Here is a 21,078-nt window from a genome sequence, read left to right on the forward strand (position 1 = left end):
GGGATTGTATTTTTTTATTTAGCAAAGTTATTACACATATAAATTTCAAAACGTCCTGGCCATTCTAGTGTTAAAGTCCAGGCAACAGCGGGACCATTTAGCAGCATGCTTGCTACTCAGCATTAATGAGCCACCTCTTTCTGAACTCCCCTATAGCCCAGCCTTGGAGTTATTTTTGCAAAAGACAAGAAAAATCAAATGCACACAGCAAGGCTCCAAATTTTGCCACTGAGGCAAATATGCAATTAGTTTCATTATGAATGGTTTCATACTATAGCCTACTTTGGGTTTTGGTTTCCCTATGAAGAATTTCTTGTAAAATTCATTTTGTAGACCTACAGTTCCTCAAAAATACAGTTCAATCAAAACAAAATGAAAATATGCCTCATGTATGAATATAAGTGAATAAATATATTTGTTTGTGTCGCAGCGAAGTGTCCGTTTCGTTTAATACATAAAACATTTGGCGGCGGGGCGCGGGACTGGGGGGGGGGGCAGATCTGACCCCACTGCTAAAAAAAAATCCTAAAGGAAACACTGAATCTTCTGCATGTGTGTGTGCGCTGCTGTGCGTCACTGTGTGTGTAACAAGCATAGTGTGCGTGTGCTGCGCACGAACATTGTACTAATGCTCTGTTAAAATAACAACAAAATGCTGCGTTATTGACTTTAGACCAGGTTTTAGTTGGTCACTGGCGCCGTCACACCGCTGCCTCAAGATAGCAATGCTCCTGAACACACCTCCCTGTAAGACCAGCACGCCCAGAATGCACCTGAACACACCTCCCTGTAAGACCAGCACGCCCAGAATGCACCTGAACACACCTCCCTGTAAGACCAGCACGCCCAGAATGCACCTGAACACACCTCCCTGTAAGACCAGCACGCCCAGAATGCACCTGAACACACCTCCCTGTAAGAGCAGCACGCCCAGAATGCACCTGAACACACCTCCCTGTAAGACCAGCACGCCCAGAATGCACCTGAACACACCTCCCTGTAAGACCAACACGCCCATGGGCCACAGATGTGCGCAGGTGCATTTGCCATTTAAACGACGTGGGCGCTGGACGGGAAACTGACAACTGCGCCGGTCTTAAACTAGCAAAGACACTCGTGTCGGCCTTTGCGCCCTCGGACTCACCTGGATGATGGGCTGCATGATGAACGGGTTGAGGTGGGGCATCAGTTTGCAGTAGACGTCGGCCACGTTGAGGTGCTGGGCGATGACGGTGATGAAGCCCACGGCCCCGTAACGGATCCACAGGTTGGGGTGACACAGGAACGGAGCTACGGCGAGCCACGGAGGACAAATCATTCTTTAAACCACGTGTGTCAAACTCAAGGCCCTCTCCCCCGCCCCCCCCAAAATCAATTTTCAGGTTCACAATAACTTTTGGCCCTGGCTAGTTGTGTGACCAAACCAAAAATGCGGGAAACTGCTTTCAAACTCCAATCACGCGACTCCCAGAGTCTGATGCGTGTTTATCACGCTGTGGATCTTACCGATGTCAATGACTAACTCGTAGATGTGAGGCTTCTGCAGCAGACCGAGCTGACACATGCAGGTGAGGGAGTTGAGAGCTTTGTAGATGACGAACTCCTCGGTGTCGCTCAGCCCCTGCTGGAGGAGAGGCTTCAGGATGGAGGAGCTCTGCCAGCCGACGTACGCCGCCACACCTGCGACACAACAGGCGCAGCCAGGAGGCCATTAAGACACACAACAACAACTGTACTTTAACCCTCGTTCTAGAGCTGGGCAATATATCGATATTATATCGGTATCGTGATATGAGACTAGATATCGTCTTAGATTTTGGATATCGTAATATCGTAAATAGCTTATGTGTCGTCTTTTCCTGGTTTTGGCATTACAGTAAAGTGATGTACTTTTCTGAACTTACCAGACTGTTGTAACTGTTCTATTATTTGCCTTTACCCACTTAGTCAATAATTCCACATTACTGATGATTATTTATCGTAAATATTTTGTGAAAGCACCAATAGTCAACACTACAATATCGTTGCGGTATCAATATCAAGGTATTTGGTCAAAAATATAGTGAGATTTGATTTTCTCCATATAGCCCAGTCCTACCTCGTGCTGACATACAGTACAGGCCAAAAGTTTGGACACACCTTCTCATTCAATGTGTTTCTTTATTTTCATGACTATTTACATTGTAGATTCTCACTGAAGGCATCAAAACTATGAATGAACACATATGGAATTATGTACTTAACAAAAAAGTGTGAAATAACTGAAAACATGTCTTATATTTTAGATTCCTCAAAGTAGCCACCCTTTGCTTTTTTTGATAACTCTGCAAACCCTTGGTGTTCTCTCAATGAGCTTCATGAGGTAGTCACCTGAAATGGTTTTACCTTCACAGGTGTGCCTTGTCAGGGTTCATTAGTGGAATTATTTCCCTTATTAATAAAAAAAGCAAAGGGTGGCTACTTTGAAGAATCTAAAATATAAGACATGTTTTCAGTTATTTCACACTTTTTTGTTAAGTACATAATTCCATATGTGTTCATTCATAGTTTTGATGCCTTCAGTGAGAATCTACAATGTAAATAGTCATGAAAATAAAAAGGAAACACATTGAATGAGAAGGTGTGTCCAAACTTTTGGCCTGTACTGTATCCCTGTCGTAGCGACAGGAAGCCGACGGAGGCTTTTCTTACCCACGATGCTGTCGAAGAAGGCGCCGCGCAGGTGCCAGTCGTTCTTGTCGTTGAGGAAGGTGATCATGTGGGACAGCAGCACGTCGTTGGCCTTCTGCCGGCCGAAGAAGACGCAGAGCCGCGTGATGCCGTTCTCCATCAGCGACTGTTTGACGATGTTCTCCGAGTCGCTCAGCAGCGTCACCACCTTCTGCTGCACCATCTCGTGCAGCGCCTGCAGCTCTGGGAACACACGGCGGCGCGCAGTGGTTGGAATGGAACTATTAAACACATCTACTCCAGTACTGTACTTTTCATTTCGTTTTTTGTTGTTTACACAGGAACATTTTAAAAGCAACAATTATGTTACAATAAAATGGGCCTGGCTCAGTTTAAAAAACTGGTTTACAGCGGGTTCCTGTTCTGCAGCAACATACTGTAGAACATCAAACACAACTCCGACACATCCACACAAAACATCATTATTGACTAGACAGATAAAAACTAAACAAAAGACAAATACAAAAAAAACGAGACTAAAAACACTACATGAACAATCAGTGTGTGCAAGTATGACTATCTAGAAGAAACAGTTTATATGACTTTTTGAAATATGTGATGGATGATAATGTTCGAACGTGATGGGGAATGTCATTCCAAATCTTGGTGTAAATATAGAAAAAAGGATTTCTGACCGTAGTTGTTTTTGTATGAGGGAACTGGAATGAGAGCCTGTGAGACCGACCTAGTGAGGCGTACTGGTCTCATATTGTGTGTCGGAAGAAGAACTGTAAGTGCTGGTGAGGAGCTATTTAGAATCTGAAAATAAAATGCAATAGCATGGCTGTTTACGTAGTTCTGGTAAGTCAGGACGTTTGTGACAGTGCAACGATGAGACCACTTTGGAATATTACTGTGGATCTTAAGTACTCGGTAGTATCGGCGTGCTATTGGTTCAGTAATGTCCTCAGTGGTAAGAGACCAGATTGGAAGACAGTAGGACATTGTTGAAAACACAATGGCATGTAGGTAGGTTTCAGAAACCGAAAAGGAAAGATATGATCTTATCTTGTTATAAACAAAATTTCTGATTCAGCATTTTTGTTAATTTAGAAATGTGTTCCCGATATGTAAGGTGTGAATCAATCAATACTTAAGTACAAATGTTGAGGTACTTGTACTTTACTTGAGTCTTTTCGTATCATATCATGCCACTTTCTACTTCTACTCCGCTACATTTCACGTGCGTGCGTGCGTGTTCTTTGTAGGGCTGTCCTCGACTAAAGAAGTCCTTAGTCGACTAACACTTATAGGATTTTGTCGACTAATCGATTGGTTGATTTAATTGACAGAGCTGTGAGCTTTGAGAGGTGGTTAAGACTAGAAAAGCACAATATAAATGTAGTTAATTAACCATCTGTAAAACTGAGTTTCTCCACAATTAATCCTGCAAAAGCACCACTTTAAATCTTGTGTTTACCATAAATGTGCTCAGAAGTTTCTTGGAAATAAGTAATTAAGCATGAATAAGCATAAAAAATGACTAATCGACTAAAGAAATCTTAGTCGACTAAGACCAAAACGACCGATTAGTCGACTAATCGACTAAAAGGTGGCAGCCCTAGTTCTTTGTACCTGAGTCGTAGTTTTCGTTGGGGTGGAGTATTTCCTCTGTGTCCTCGCCGCTCAGATCGTGCTCGGTGTTCACGTTGTTTTCCTGAACCAACTCCAGGAAACGCAGCGCGCTCTCCGCCAGATGGGCAATGTTCTCTAAATCAGCCGCAAACGCAAGAATAAAGAGAAAAAGACTTTTCTAAATCAGTGTCTCCCATACGTTGTAAATTATATGCCTGTAGCTGATATGATAACAGTAAATCAGCTGATATTATTTTCTTAAAAAAGGTACTCAAAGCAATGTCACGCGTTTTTTAGGCTACAACATTTTTTGTCACATACAGCAAACATCTCCTCACTATCTGCTAGCTGCCTGTCCCCTGAACACACTGTAAAAAACATCTCCTCACTATCTGCTAGCTGCCTGTCCCCTGAACACACTGTAAAAAAACATCTCCTCACTATCTGCTAGTTGCCTGTCCCCTGAACACACTGTAAAAAACATCTCCTCACTATCTGCTAGCTGCCTGTCCCCTGAACACACTGTAAAAAACATCTCCTCACTATCTGCTAGTTGCCTGTCCCCTGAACACACTGTAAAAAACATCTCCTCACTATCTGCTAGCTGTCTGTCCCTTGAACACACTGTAAAAAATGTGGTCTCTGTAGACAGCCCAGGCTCCACAAACGACAACAAAAACAAAGTGATAACTCTGCAAACCCTTGGTGTTCTCTCAATGAGCTTCATGAGGTAGTCACCTGAAATGGTTTTACCTTCACAGGTGTGCTTTGTCAGGGTTAATTAGTGGAATTATTTCCCTTATTAATAAAAAAGCAAAGGGTGGCTACTTTGAGGAATCTAAAATATAAGACATGTTTTCAGTTATTTCACACTTTTTTGTTAAGTACATAATTCCATATGTGTTCATTCATAGTTTTGATGCCTTCAGTGAGAATCTACAATGTAAATAGTCATGAAAATAAAAAGGAAACGCATTGAAGGAGAAGGTGTGTCCAAACTTTTGGCCTGTACTGTAAGTTTAAAGATAACATCCCCCCCAACCCTAAGCCCTCCTGACCTGCGTACGCCAGCCGGACGATAGTGGCGTCGTCCTGGGCGAGGTGGGCGATGCCCGGGAGGATGTACTCGGGGTAGATGTTGATGTCGTTCCTCGGCACCTCCTTCACCAGCGCCAGCACCTTGGCGAGGGTGCGCACGGCCTGGGCGCGCACGCGGGGCACGTGGTCGTTGCAGAAGTGCAGCAGGTAGGGCGTGATGCGGTCCAGCAGGATGTCGACGGCGAGCCGCGGCGCCAGGTGCAGCGTGAGCTCCAGCGCCGCCAGCTTGGAGTCGCACGAGTGCAGCGTCTGCAGGCAGGAAGTGATGACCGACACCAGCACCATGAGGCCCTGCTCCTCCCGGGAGCTCAGCGCGCCATCGCTGCTTTCCTGGGACCAAGACGAAGACGAACCTGGAGGGGGGAAAACGGGCAAGGTTACACCCCTCCCCCCCAAGTCTCCACAAGTTCAAGTTAAGACTTTTTAAACCCTCCTGTTGTCCTTGGGACATTTGACCCATTTTCTAAAAGTTTCTATATCAGAAATTTTGGGTTACTTTCAACCTAAAAATAACGTGGATGCAAAACTGTCACATTAAATCACTTTTTTCTTTTCTTTTTCTCATTAACAATATTTCTTACTAAAGGCAGGTAAAGGGTATTCAATATAGGCTCTATCTACATACACAAATATACTATGAACACTTATCTTTGACCTGTTAAATGCTTTTCACAAGTAAAATAAATGATCAGTTCACTACATTCATTGAAAAATTGTTTGCTGTATTTGCATATCTATTTGTTTTGTAATAATATGATTTTGTGAAATAGAGGCAGGACCAAATAAGCTATTTGCTTCAGCCTGCTCCTTCTGACACTAATCCTTTTTATATTTTTTAGGTTTTTATTAAATTCTGATTATTTGTGTTTTATTTTGTGGTTTTAATTAATTAATTTTTTTCTTTTGTAATATTGTTGATTGTTTGAGATAAATAATAATAAAAATATTTTCATTGAAATGAAAACATGTGAATGTTGGAAAAAGCTTCAAAAATGTTGGTAAAAAATAAAAAAATCGGAAAAGGTGACCAAAACATCGGAAAAGATGACCAAAACATCGGAAAAGGTGACATAAACATCGGAAAATATGACAAAAACATCGGAAAAAGTGATATAAACATCGGAAAAGATGATAAAAACATCGAAAAACGGAAAAGGTGACAAAAACATTGGAAAAAGCGACCAAGACGTTAAAAATAAATTTGAATTTTAGATTTTGACCCAGAAAAACAAAACGCTGCATGGTGGACGGGAAGACAAAACAAGGGTTAAAAGGTATAGTGGAGGATTTTCCCGAATTTTAGAAAATATCCGCCCTCTGTACTTTTTGAAAAAATGCACATGCGCAACACTCTGCCTGCTCCCGAGAAGGAACGCCTATTAAACGTGTGCACGAGAGAGCACTGTTTACAAGTTGCTGTTGGCATGGCTCATACAAGCCTACTCTCCAAAAGAAGATTTGCACTTTTTCACAAATTGAGATGTTTACCGTGTGTGCGCGGTGCGTGACTTGTGCCAGGGCTAGCATCGCGAATCATAGCTTACATCAACTTTTACTAAAGTGATTTTAAATGGATTTCTCCAAATAGCCAAACTTTACCTGTGGAGTAGAAACTTCACGACTGAGGCATCAGTGGGAAGCCCAACCTGTGCTTTCAGCGCACGCCAGCGTGTGAAATATTCTCCCAAAAGCTTCAATGCTTCAATGAATGTCTGAAACCGTAGCTCAAGCTCACCACACGCACACACCTGAAAGCTCGGGACGTAAACATATCACCAGAATGATTGACAACCAGGAGGACCAATAGTCTTGATGATCCACCCGGAAAAAGAAAATTCTCCACTATACCTTTAAGACCCAGCGGAAACCCTGAGAAAATGATTTTTCGTTGGGTAGCCAGCCGATCGGCTAAGATCTCCGGCAGCCTCTCACCTCCTCGCAGGTTGTGCAGGATGTTGTCCAGGTCTTTGCGGATGACGAGCATGCGCTCGTCCGCCGACTGGAAGGTCTCTTTGGCGAACTGAGCCATGTACGGCTGCAGGAAGGTGTAGAAGATGTCGGGGAAGGCTTTCCCTCGCTGCTGCTTGAGATACTCCTCTGCTGTCAGACGCTTCTCCGGCTCCCGCTGCACCATCTGAGCGACCTGAGAGAGGAAACCACTTTCTGTCAGAGGAACCTGCAGCACCGTAGACCTGATAGGACCCGTAAACTACTGTCAGGCTACATTTACATCGCAGTAGAGCCGAGTAGAGCTGGTACTAGCAGTGGGTACAGCAGAGATCACACCAGCATCCTTTTAGACAGAATAGATTGTGAATCTCTGTCAGATAAAAGAATTGTGTGATGTATAAATAAAACTTGACTTGGTTTTTAACAACCAACCAGCCGGCAGCGATCTATTACCAGCTCTCGGACACTCCGGTCCTCGATCTTCATGAGGACGTGCTCCGTCTGGAAGTGGCCTTTACGATACGCCAGCAGCTGGGACAGATCGAAGAGAGGGACGCCCTCTGTGAAGAGCTCCGCTATCACACAGCCTGAAAACACAAAAGACACATTTCAAATACACACATTGCAGAACGGTTGGTTTTCATGTAATAGCCCTTTAAATACAAAACCATTCAAGGCATTACTAGCTGTTTTATTATTTGTCTTTACCCACTAAGGGCTCTATCTTGCACCCAGCACAGCACAAAGCCCGTCCCAAGTGTCTTTGCTAGTTTAAGACCGACCCAGTTGTCAGTTTCATTTAAATAGCAAATGCACCTGTGCGCCCATGGGCGTGCTGGTCTTACAGGGAGGTGTGTTCAGGTGCATTCTGGGTGTGCTGGTCTTACAGGGAGGTGTGTTCAGGTGCATTCTGGGTGTGCTGGTCTTACAGGGAGGTGTGTTCAGGTGCATTCTGGGCGTGCTGGTCTTACAGGGAGGTGTGTTCAGGTGCATTCTGGGCGTGCTGGTCTTACAGGGACGTGTGTTCAGGTGCATTCTGGGCGTGCTGGTCTTACAGGGAGGTGTGTTCAGGTGCATTCTGGGTGTATTGCTATCTTGAGGCAGAAGGAAGTGATCGCACCATTGACATAACTAAAACCTGGTCTAAAATCAATAACGCAGCATTTCATTGTTATTTTAACAGAGCATTAGTACAATGCTCCTAGGCTCGTGCACAGCGAACACACTATGCTTGTTACACACACACACACACACACACACACACACACACACACACACACACACACATGCAGAAGATTACAAATAAAAATATTACGGTGCAAATCCTCCATCATAACAGCAATGCTCCAAGGTCCAAACGTGCCTGGCTTTTAAAGGGAATGGGAGATGATCTCTGATTGGTTGATTACATGTTACGCCAAAAAACACACCTCTGATTAATGAAGACACTAAGACCAACCCTTTAGGACCAGGCGCCCGGCACACTGACCATTTTTTCCACCGTCAAACTAGCAGAAGTGGATTTGGACCCACCCTAAACACACCTGTGCCATGCACTTAGATTGTTAAAATAGGGCCCTCAGTCTTTATATGCACATTATTGGTGATTATTTATCAAAACTCTCATTATGGTAAATCATATTTTGTGAAAGCACCGAAAGTCAACCACACAATATCGCCGCCGAGTTATTTTGGTCACCAATATATTAGGGCTGCCACCTCTTAGTCGATTAGTCGACTAATCGGTAGTTTTGGTCTTAGTCGACTAAGATTTCTTTAGTCCATTAGTCATTTTTTATGCTTATTCATGCTTAATTACTTATTTCCAAGAAACTTCTGAGCACATTTATGGTAAACACAAGATTTAAAGTGGTGCTTTTGCAGGATTAATTGTGGAGAAACTCAGTTTTACAGATGGTTAATTAACTACATTTATATTGTGCTTTTCTAGTCTTAACCACCTCTCAAAGCTCACAGCTCTGTCAATTAAATCAACTAATCGATTAGTCGACTAAATCCTATAAGTGTTAGTCCACTAATAACTTCTTTAGTCGAGGACAGCCCTACAATATAGTGATAATTGAAACGTCTCCCTACCTGCGGAGAAGATGTCCATGGCCTGTTTGAGCTCCCCTCTGCCCCGCTGGTTGTTGTTGGTCAGGTCCACCAGCGGCGTGTTCTGGTCGCTCTCCGTGGTGAACATGCTGCCGTCCACGAACCTCTCCGGCGCGATGTAGCACGTCCGCCGCCGCGACGTGTCGAAGAAGTAGTTGAAGTCGGCGGGGTTGTCCTCCGGCAGGTACGTGGGCTTGAAGCTGGCGAAGTCGGTGAGCAGCACCCAGTTCCAGCTGGTCACCATCACGTTCTCCGTCTTGATGTCGCCGTGGCGCACGCCGGCGCGGTGCGCCTGGTCCACGGCGTTGAGGATCTGGAAGGCCAGCCAGCGCTTCTCCACGTTGTTGAGGAAGGGCCGCGTGCTGATGCGGTCGTACAGGTTGTCGCGGGCGTACTGGCGGAACAGGATGGCCGCCTTCTCCGTCAGCGAGGCCTTCTGGAACGGCAGGCAGTTCTGGCACGAGTGCAGGCGGATCTTCAGCTCCTCCAGCTCCTGCTTGTAGCTGGTCAGCGGCAGCGACGGGTCCTGGATGGCGAAGACCTTGACCACCACCAGGCCCTCGCGGTGCTTGGCCCGGGCCACCTTGAAGAAGCGCGTGCTGCCCAGGCTCTTGTCGTACTCGTGGTCGTGGATGTCTGAGAAGTAGCTGTCCACGGACAGGATCTGGGAGGGGGCGATGCCCGCCAGCTGGTTCCCCATCGCGGCGCCTCAACACAAAGGTCTGCCGTGGGGAGGGGGGGGGAGGGAGGGGACGGAAAAGATCAGTTTATGGTGCTCAGAGCAGGGCTGCAAGATCCTGATGTTGTGATTGCGTTATTATTCATGATATTGAAGGGAATGATCATTTTTGCATCTTTATTCTCGTTTTCTCTGTAAATTATTACAATTTGAAAATGTTTTGGAGATGATCTGTACAATCATTTTGAACCCAGGCTTTATCCAATATTCACATTTCTGTTCTGAACATGTAACGCAAATTAGATAGAGAACTATCTTGACCACAATTTAATTTGCACTAACTGTATTCTGACTCTTCACTACATCTCAGCAATGTTATAGATTGTCTGTTCATCTATATTATGTTATCACCGTACCACTTTAGCATATCCATCAACTTACTTACACCTCCCTTTGCGCTGGCTTTGAACTGCCTACTTTATTTGTGCCTTTGTAGCTTCTTGTATTCTGTTTTCCTGCACTATATTGAATGTAAAACTGTAAGTTGTCTTGTACGCTTATGCTTTTCTTGGCCACGTCGCCGTTGCAAATGAGAACCTGTTCTCAACGGCCTACCTGGTTAAATAAAAATAAAAAATAGATAGATAGATAGATAGATAATAAAAAGGATGATAAAATAACAAATCCACATGAATAATTTGGACCATAACAGAAAAGATACTAAACTAAGGGATGTATAAGCATGAGCCGCTTGCTGTGACAAAGCAGGGACTGACCCTGTGATTCAGTCTGCACGGTAAGGTGCTCTATGAGAGGGTGTGTCATTGTGGTAATGCAAATAAGTCCAATAATGCACGGATAAAGTCTAGAGACCAGCATTAAATATGGACAATATAAGAGAAATTAGCACATATTGAAAAAGATAATGCCTTATTTGCATCTTTAAACATCACATTTCACTTGTATTATCAAAAACATAACTGTCTCGATGTAAGTTATCAACCTAGACAGTTTAATGGGGATATCTATATCATATATCTATATTTTTTTGCCGATGTTTTTTCCGCAAAAAACTTTTTTTTCAACGTTTTTTTTTTATTTGTATTTTTTATCAATGCTCAATAAGCCTATGATATATGATATTATACCTATTGTTTTTGTTCAACAACAAAAAAAAGCAGAAACTATGAATTATTTTTGACTAACAGTTAAGATCGGAGGATGTTGAATGGATCACAGACAGGTTGATGTCAAAGTTCAGTCAGGATGCGGTTTTGGAAACTATTTAAACATGTTTTTCAAATGCTATAAAATCTAATAAAAACACCAACAATTTCTAAATTCCATAAAAGTAATTATTCATTTTCCCTGCTTTCCCCCCATGTTGTTTTGGTTGAAAGAAACCCATGTGTCTATTTTATTTATTTCAGGTTTATTTAACAGGGACAATGCACACTAATAATACATTAAAAATTTTTTACAGTGTGCCAGAATTAGCCAAAAGGCTATTTTACATCTGCTGTCCCTGGACAGATCGTACAATGTCACACCTAAAAAGATTATAATTGTACATGGAAGTTTAGTCCAATACAAGTAAAATTGACTATAAATGTAAAAAGAAATTATCAAGCATATAAACAGTGTCTAACATAATAAAAGCTTTGAAAACAAGTCAAATATGACCCGAGGACACCACAAGGCTTACATAGTTCCCCTATTACCCTGCAGCTACAGTGTCTGCCTGCCCCCATAATAACGAGACTCACATGATTCAGCTACACCAACTTAGCATGCTAGCTAACCGTTATTACCGTCCTGAAATTAGCTATTTCGGTTAAAAACACGTTCCCACAAACCCATTAATGTCCCGGTTTAAACAATGAAAAGAGGACGTGTTGTTGCTGTTACCAGCTGCTGTTGACAGGACCGTTGTTGTTGTTGTTGTTGTTGTTGACGATGTTACTTAGTGTGTATGTGTGCTAATAGCAAGCTAGCAAGCTAGCGAGCGGTTGACGTTTAAAGCGACGCTGCTAACGGTAACAAACTTCAGCCTGAACGCAGAGTAACCGTATTCATTTCGTTTCCCGGTGCTTTTGACTACGACAGCTGTCAAGCTATCGTTGCCGTCCCTGCCGCCGTTAAAACGCCCCGCGGTGGTAAACGGACCGTAACCGTTAAAAATAAAACGTAAAAAAGTAGCAGCCTGAATCACAGTTAGCTTGTTAGCTGTTTTCATCTATTGTTATGAATCCGGGTCACACCGGAAACTGTAAATTCGATGCTAGCGCCCCTGCTGGTCTAGTTAAGTTACTGCAAAGATCGCAAATCGAGAAGATGACCCACTCAGTAGTTAAAAAATATACAATAATAATACATTTTATTTATATAGCGCTTTACATGGTACTCGAAGACACTTTACAGTTAAAAAAGCATATTAAAAGCAATTAAAATCAATAAAACCAGTAACTATCAGGTGAGAAATGTAAGACTAGTGGATGTGTAAAGCTGATCTGAAGAGGTGTGTTTAGATTAGTGTTTTGAATGTGTCCAGGGGCCTGTTTCACAAAACCAAGATAAGGGATTAAGCCGGGATTTCCTGGTTATCCTGGATGAATTTAGCCTTGACTCGGTTTCACGAAAGCAGAGGCACATAAATCACCATGGAGATTTATTCTGTGCAGCTAGCCTGGTCCTGACCAATAATCAGCCTGGATTAAAATACAACAGGTGCATATTGCTGTTCATTTAAGTACTGTTATTATTTAAAGTTGTGACCATTATTTTTTTTTATAATTATAAATTTGTCATTGTTACTGTTATATTGCTGTATGAAGACTGCTGTTCATATTGTTGTAAGAAGTTTGATGAATATATTATGGCAGTTGTTGAGATAATTAGAAAAGGCTGATAACATTTCAAATGTGTTTTAAATGAAGTATGTTACTAAGGACAATACATACAATGCTGTACATTTCTATAGTTCCCCAATATACCTTCAATTATTTTAGTTTATAATTTCTTTTTTTATTCTTTAACAATAAGGATCATGTTTGTTCTGCTTCCATGTGCATTGTATTTGGCATTCTTAGCACACAATTTGTGTTGTCCAGTAAACTGGGACTATAATTTGAGAGGATTGTACAATTTTAAGAACATATCCTAACTGTACAATCCTCCCAAATTATAGACTTAGCTTAGTTCACTGGACCAGTAACTATCTAGTGATGTAGGCTACTGTACATTCATGTAACAACAGGGAGAGGACACCTCAATGGTTTTTGACCTTTATATTTTGGCTGAGGGGAAATAACTGATGAATATACTCTGCTCCATTCATGTTTATAGTGTGCATGGAATTTATCACTTTATTATCTTTATAGTTTCTAGATTTTACAGTTCAATTTCTTCAGTGTCTTTATTTTCTATGTCCATATATACCAGGGAGCAAGGCATATAATATGTAGAGAAGGAAACTCGTCCTCTATAAAAAATAAAAAAACGCGACAGATAATAGTGGACAGACTAGATGATGGTCTAAAAATATACATTTATGAACTACTGCTCTTAAATGAAACCATTCAATGAGTCACTTGTCATTTGCAAAAACGAACACCTGTACACTTTGCATTAAAAGCGAGTAGTGGAAGTTAATATGACTCAGGAAATTAATATTTTAGCCAATGAGAGAGAGGGAGGAACAGAGTGAAAGAGATATTTACGCTTCATATTCTAGCGTTATAGAAAATGGATCTTCATGGTAAATTTCCTGAGTAACATTATCTTCTGCTTACTTTTAAGGCAAAGAGTACAATTGTTAATTTGTGCAAATGATTAGTAGCCTAATCCTTGAAAGGTAGGATTATGACGGTTTCCATTCAGAGCAGAGGTCAGTTAATGTAGATATTTAAGCTGCTTACGCATTCAGTCGGTCTGTGATCGTCTGCTGTTTCAGTACAGCGTTCGTGTTATTTTCTTTTTATTCAAATAATGTGTTTCACGTCATCATACTTCCACAAGAAGCTGCTGCTCTCTCTGTATAAAGTATGTATGATGCGTATTCTCCATTTTGGCATCTGTAAATCTGTGATCGACCTCGCGGTCTTTTGAGGAAAGCCGTGGACGCGCATCTATCTGAATTAGTTCAGCCTGGCTCGACCTAGTCTCTCCTCCTCAGCTCCTAGTCTCTCCTCTAGTCTCTCCTCCTCAGCCTGACCTAGTCGCTCCTCCTCAGCTCCTAGTCTCTCCTCCTCAGCCTGGCTCAACCTAGTCTCTCCTCCTCAGCTCCTAGTCTCTCCTCTAGTCTCTCCTCCTCAGCCTGACCTAGTCTCTCCTCCTCAGCCTGACCTAGTCTCTCCTCCTCAGCCTGACCTAGTCTCTCCTCCTCAGCCTGGCTCGGCCTAGTCTCTCCTCCTCAGCCTGACTCGACCTAGTCTCTCCTCCTCAGCCTGACCTAGTCTCTCCTCCTCAGCCTGACTCGACCTAGTCTCTCCTCCTCAGCCTGACCTAGTCTCTCCTCCTCAGCCTGACTCGACATAGTGTCTCCTCCTCAGCCTGACCTAGTCTCTCCTCCTCAGCCTGACTCGACATAGTGTCTCCTCCTCAGCCTGACCTAGTCTCTCCTCCTCAGCCTGACTCGACCTAGTCTCTCCTCCTCAGCCTGACCTAGTCTCTCCTCCTCAGCCTGACTCGACCTAGTGTCTCCTCCTCAGCCTGACTCGACCTAGTGTCTCCTCCTCAGCCTGACTCGACATAGTGTCTCCTCCTCAGTCTGACCTAGTCTCTCCTCCTCAGCCTGACCTAGTCTCTCCTCCTCAGCCTGACTCGACCTAGTCTCTCCTCCTCAGCCTGACCTAGTCTCTCCTCCTCAGCCTGGCTCGACCTAGTCTCTCCTCCTCAGCCTGACTCGACCTAGTCTCTCCTCCTCAGCCTGGCTCGGCCTTCGTGAAACACACCAAGCCAGGATGCACAGATTAGACTAGGTCAAGCCTCGCTTTATCAGTTATCCTGGATTTATATATTCTGCTTTTGTGAAACAGGCCCCTGGTCGGTACAGTCCCGGAGTTGTTAAGGAGTTCCAGAGGGAGGGGGCTGCAATGGTGAAAGGTAAAACAATAATGATACCATTTACACAGTGGGACCTATACGCCACCAGGACTCTGAAGCATGCTGGAAAGATTGTGGCTGACCCCTCCCACTCCGGCCACTAACTCTTTGAGCCCCTCCCCTGTGGCAGGAGGCTGAGGTCCATCAGGACCAAAACCTCACGCCACATAAACCTCCGCCACTAGTCCTTATCAACAAGGCCCGGACCCCACCCGGACTCCCTCCACACCCCACCTCTGGCACCTCATGCCACTGTACCTACTCTGCTGTAGCGTTCCTTTTTACATCTGTTTTACTTATTTTATTATTTATTTACATTTATTTTTTCGTTATTAACACATACTGTGTGTATATGTTCATACCTGTATAACCTATGTTCATATTATTTTTATCCTTATTATATTTGAGAATGTGTTACATGCACCAACAACACCATGACAAATTCCTTGTATGTGCAAAAAACGTACTTGGCAATAAAGCCCTTTCTGATTCTGATTCTGATGAGGAAAAAGTATTCAGATCCTTTTCTGCGGTAAAAGTATTAATACCACACTCGGAAATACAAGTAAAAGGCCTACATTTAAAACCTTATTAAGTATTAATGTTTCAGTACAATGTTCCCTTTACTGGGTTCCTATTATATCTTTCAATGCAAAATAAATAACTAAAAAAATCATTCTTAAAAAAAAATATATTGAAATCCATTATTTGTTGTATTTATTTTACATTAAATTAAAAACAATCAAATACGATGACAATATTCTCTATTTAAAATACTGATACATTCAGAGTAAATGTTTTAGTTTTTTAATAAATAACGGGAGAAATAATTAACAACATCGGCAACCAAGAGCCGAAGTGTCTCTACACTACGCCTGCGCAGTATAAGTCTGTGTTGACGTCGGCAGACTCGGCACGTGTAGCGCGTCAGATCTAGCATCTACCTCGTTGGGTGGGTTAGGTTAAGGAAAGGATGCTTTGGGGTTAAATCCTGGTTAAAATAGACCTTTTCTGGCAAGAAATGAGCCCTGAAGGCTATCTTCCATGTGCGTGACTAGACTCCATTATGTAACCTGTAAAGACTGACTGGGTCCACTGGGTCTGTGGGGAACCAGTAAAGAGCCACTGAAGAACTGGGACCGCAACCAGGTGTGTAAACGTGTAAAGGTGTGTTTTTTTTAATGTATTATGATTATTATTATTTAGCGCGGTCGCACCGGTGTTTTAACGATCAAACGGGACACCAATGACACGAGGAATTATTTTATTCGCTGTGGTTACAGACGTCTTGTTGCCTTTTTTTTTCTTTCAGAGCGGAAACAAATATTTCAGTGTTTGTTGTTAGATTCTCATCCTACTGTACGTTGTTAGCATACGTCATGTACACCAGACTCCGTTCACAAATCACCTCATTTTACCTTCTCTTGCAACTCGAGATGTGGGAAACAGAAATTATTTAAAATTAGGTTGCTATCCTTAATGGCGATTTTTTGGGTGCCGGATATTGCTACATGTCTCACCGTGCTGGATGGACGTTATTTCAACCAAATCAAAATTTAAAATCAGCTTACACTGCTAATGTTTATCGTAGCGGTAAGGTAGCCGGTATTAAGAAAAGACCTAGTTCAAAAGTTGAACGTTTAAGGGGCAAGACGTGCTTTTTAGTGTAATGTATTTAATCCGAATTTGAAAGTGGTATACAGAAATACAGAAACCGTTTTCATTCAAATGTTATTAAATGTAAGTATTTATCCGTATGCAAGGAAACATTAAATTTATGAATTTATGAATTTTCAAGGGAGTTTTGGAGGCGAGATATTTTAAGGAGATCATCATTTGGGTAGACATACACGACGGTTATGCGGTGTTTTCGTGTAAATAAATCAAGTGAAACTGTCTTATATGTGGTTATTGTCCGATTTTGCGTTGTCAGAGGGATGAAGGTGCGTTTATTTTGAGTCAATGAGCAACGTGTTGTCTGCTGCCGGGCGACGATATTACGAATCGCACTATGGCCACGCCAAGACCCACCCTTCAATAGTGTTCACACACTACTATTGGCCAGGCGTCCATGCTTACATGTACAGGTCCTATCCCCTGACCAATCCCCTAACCCTAACCTTAACCACTCGAGGTGAAATGACTAACCAATCGAGCTGCTTCGTAGGGCGGGTCTTGGCGTGGCCATAGTGGGATTCGTAATTTTGCTGCCGGGCGGGGCTCCCGGTGGCGCTGTCCGTGGTGCTGAAACTAACTAACCCTGTGTTATAGCCATTTCTCTTTCGCTCTGTAGCATATAAGAAATATATATATATATATTATACATTGTAGATTCTCACTGAAGGCATCAAAACTATGAATCAACACATATGGAATTATGTACTTAACAAAAAAGTGTGAAATAACTGAAAACGTAAAAAAGTAGCCCCCCTTTGCTTTTTTGATAACTCTGCAAACCCTTGGTGTTCTCTCAATGAGCTTCATGAGGTAGTCACCTGAAATGGTTTTACCTTCACAGGTGTGCTTTGTCAGGGTTAATTAGTGGAATTATTTCCCTTATTAATAAAAAAGCAAAGGGTGGCTACTTTGAAGAATCTAAAATATAAGACATGTTTTCAGTTATTTCACACTTTTTTGTTAAGTACATAATTCCATATGTGTTCATAGTTTCGATGCCTTCAGTGAGAATCTACAATGTAAATAGTCATGAAAATAGAAGGAAACGCATTGAAGGTATATTGTATATATATATATATGTGTGTGTGTTTTAGCTCACGAAGTATGCAGGTAATACCTTCGTAATCACATAACCATTTAATTGTATAAAAATATTATATTATAAAATATATTCTACTTAAGTAAAAGTACTTTTACTTTGACAGATGTTTACTTAAGTACAAGTAAAATTACTGGTTTCAAAATCTACTCAAGTAAAAGTAACATGTTTTTTTATGTACTTAGAGTAAAAGTTACCTAGTTTACTTTTTAACAGTGGGGCAGCAGAGGGGAGGGGCTTAAAACTCGGGGGAAAAAAGCAACAATAATAGGAAGGAACAGGCTATTACGTTGGGGAAAAAGGTGGTGAAAACGCCACAAAAAAAAGAGGCAAACGTCGGAAAAAGCGACAGAAAGTAGAAAGAAAAGATTTCTCCAGCTTTCAATTTGACTTTGTAGACAGATAATTTCTTTTTTTTTTTTCTCAGTAACAGATGTGATTTAAAATGTAACGAAGTACAATACATCAAACAAAACAAACTGGAGTCAAAGTGAAGCAGAATTACAGATTTTTCAAACTACTTTAAAAAGTACAAGCACAAAAAAAAAAAAAACACCTCCTCAATTACAGTAACGTTAGTAATTGTAATTTGTAACTTTCCACCTCTGGTAATGAGTTAAATCAGCCTAATTTATGTAACACTGTGTGGTATTGAACTGGTTTGCATGAAACAGGCTACATGTTAATGTTATTTTACCATTATGATGTTATGATCTTGTGGTCTGGCTCTCTGATGTCTCCCAGTGAGAGTCCTGTGATGTTTTTCAGGCCGACCATGTGGGAGAAAACGTTTCTGCTGCTGCTTCACAGTGTGGAAGGTACAGACATCACGTTGTCATTTGAGTTGGAGGTTGTTCTGTGTTGATTTAAGTATTAGTAATATAGAGCTCAACAGTGTGGTTTCCAGGAGTAAAAATCCCATTGATTTTCTCAATAAGGATTCTGATTATCAGCCATAACGGTTTTAACCAGCCGAGGCAGACTGACCCCCAGCTACGAGGTTGTGAAAATGGGGTCAGCCCTATGTTTCCACAGCCCTATGGTCCCACAGCCCAATGGTCCCACACCCCAATGGTCCCACACCCCAATGGTCCCACAGCCCAATGGTCCCACAGCCCTATGGTCCCACAGCCCAATGGTCCCACACCCCAATGGTCCCACACCCCAATGGTCCCACAGCCCTATGGTCCCACAGCCCAATGGTCCCACACCCCAATGGTCCCACAGCCCAATGGTCCCACAGCCCAATGGTCCCACAGCCCAATGGTCCCACAGCCCTATGTTTCCACAGCCCAATGGTCCCACAGCCCAATGGTCCCACACCCCAATGGTCCCACCCACTAAGATTTTTCTTAAAATTAGGTCCTATGTTCCCACATTTCTAAGATTTTTCTTAAAATTAGGTCCTATGTTCCCACATTTCTAGGACATTTTCAAAATGAGGTCTTGTGTTCCTACATTTCCCTTCAATTTAAGCCCTATCCTCCCACAAAATGTTTTAGGGTTAGGGTTAGGGGGATAAAATCTGATACAAATTTATGAAAAAGGAAATGTGGGAACATAAGGCCTAATTTTGGAAAAGAATCTTAGAAATGTAGGAACAAAGGGCTGTGAAAAGAAAGTTTCTGCTCCTGTAGACGCTAGAAGTCCGTATGAAATATACCTTAACGAAAAACATGTTTTATTTGCGATGTCCCGTGTGAAATACTACACCACCGCGAAACTGCGAACGGCTATAGTGAGCTTTTACCATTGAAGTCTCTGATAGTTTCTCTACACGGTCTTGTACCTTTGCTTGTTTTGCCACGGTCAAAATGTTTTTTTGCACCAAATCAAATGTTTTGTTGTCACGATTCATCTCGTAGCTTATTGGCTCAGTTCCAGACTTGAAACTCTTTGTATCAGCATTGTTTTGAAACCTCAATGGAACAATTCAATAGGGAAAACCACTTCCAACTGTTGAGCTCTATAAACCAGAGTATTGTCAGAGCCTGTATACGGAGAGCCTGTTCACTCCCTATTCAGCCCCATTTTACCGAATTTGGTTGCAGTTCCACCAGAGTTCCACTGGGGGTGATCACGGTCCACTACAGAATGAATGGGAGTCTATGGAGCTAGACGGCTAAATTTCTCTCTTTCGTCTGATTGTCGCTGACAAATCTCAGATTTGATTTGACTTTTTGCAAGTTCAACATGGATTATAGGTCAAAAGTTGAATGAACGAGTACTTATGTCCTTTTGATTTCTTACAGGTTGAGTCGTTGTAGCCCATAACACGCTAGCATTCTGTTAACGAATGCTGATTGGTCAGTGAAGGACTCATTACGACCAGAGATCCTGCTTGATGGCATCCACATTCTCTGAAGTGACTCGAGAGCTTGACGTAAAGCAGTATCTCTGGCCGTACGATGTGTATGACGTCATTGACATTTTGAAAGGCTTTTTAGAACTAAAAAATCTAACACCCAGCAGTGTGTATTTTCTTAGCCTCCCCTTACAAATGCAACATTCAAATTACTAGACAAAAAAATGGTAACCTGAGAAAAGTGGATTTTGAGGGTTACAGCTCCATAGACCTCCATTCATTCTGCACTGGCCCGTGAGCGCCCCCTATATGGAACTGCAACCAGTTCAGAAGCCGGACTGATCTCATGAATTGGCGTATCTATGTCACGCCAATTTGTATTCCGTTTTTGCGTGTTATCAAGACGCATAATCGCATTTTTGCGTGTATATCAACGCAAATCGGCCGCCATTGACCTACATTGCGAGTCAATTTCCGCCGTAGCGAGTAGTATAAAGGAACGGGGGATTGAGTAAGGAGGTAGGTTGGAGTGGCGGATGGGTAAAACACAGGACTTCCACCCGGGAGAGCCGGGAGAGCGTGCAGCAATTTTTCAGCCGTTTTTAAATTTTTTTATTTCTTGTTTTAATAAGCCTTACCCAATGTTTCTTTCCTAAACCCAACCATTTATTGTGTTCCTAAGCTTGTTTTTGTCGTTATTTTCCGTGTTTTTGTCACTGTTTTGTTACAAAAGCCTTTCCCTGTGTT

The 21,078-nt window shown here is 42.3% G+C and overlaps 1 protein-coding gene across 1 annotated transcript in view; it reads right to left on the minus strand.

The window, feature by feature from the left end:
* The window catches only part of pik3r4 (phosphoinositide-3-kinase, regulatory subunit 4), a 47,246-nt gene extending 34,850 nt beyond the window's left edge, over window positions 1–12,396 (minus strand). The window contains exons 1-9 of the mRNA XM_028581344.1: window positions 12,056–12,396; window positions 9,451–10,190; window positions 7,807–7,940; window positions 7,336–7,546; window positions 5,364–5,756; window positions 4,306–4,440; window positions 2,692–2,913; window positions 1,507–1,680; window positions 1,145–1,290 (exon numbers count right to left, since the gene is read on the minus strand). Of these exons, the coding sequence (XP_028437145.1) occupies window positions 1,145–1,290; window positions 1,507–1,680; window positions 2,692–2,913; window positions 4,306–4,440; window positions 5,364–5,756; window positions 7,336–7,546; window positions 7,807–7,940; window positions 9,451–10,168 (2,133 nt within the window). The 5' untranslated portion in view covers window positions 10,169–10,190; window positions 12,056–12,396. The remainder of the gene's footprint in view (window positions 1–1,144; window positions 1,291–1,506; window positions 1,681–2,691; window positions 2,914–4,305; window positions 4,441–5,363; window positions 5,757–7,335; window positions 7,547–7,806; window positions 7,941–9,450; window positions 10,191–12,055) is intronic.
* Between the last annotated feature and the right edge of the window lie 8,682 nt (window positions 12,397–21,078).

The sequence above is a fragment of the Perca flavescens genome, chromosome 6, assembly GCF_004354835.1.
Source record: "Perca flavescens isolate YP-PL-M2 chromosome 6, PFLA_1.0, whole genome shotgun sequence".
In the NCBI taxonomy this organism is placed as follows: Eukaryota; Metazoa; Chordata; class Actinopteri; order Perciformes; family Percidae; genus Perca; species Perca flavescens.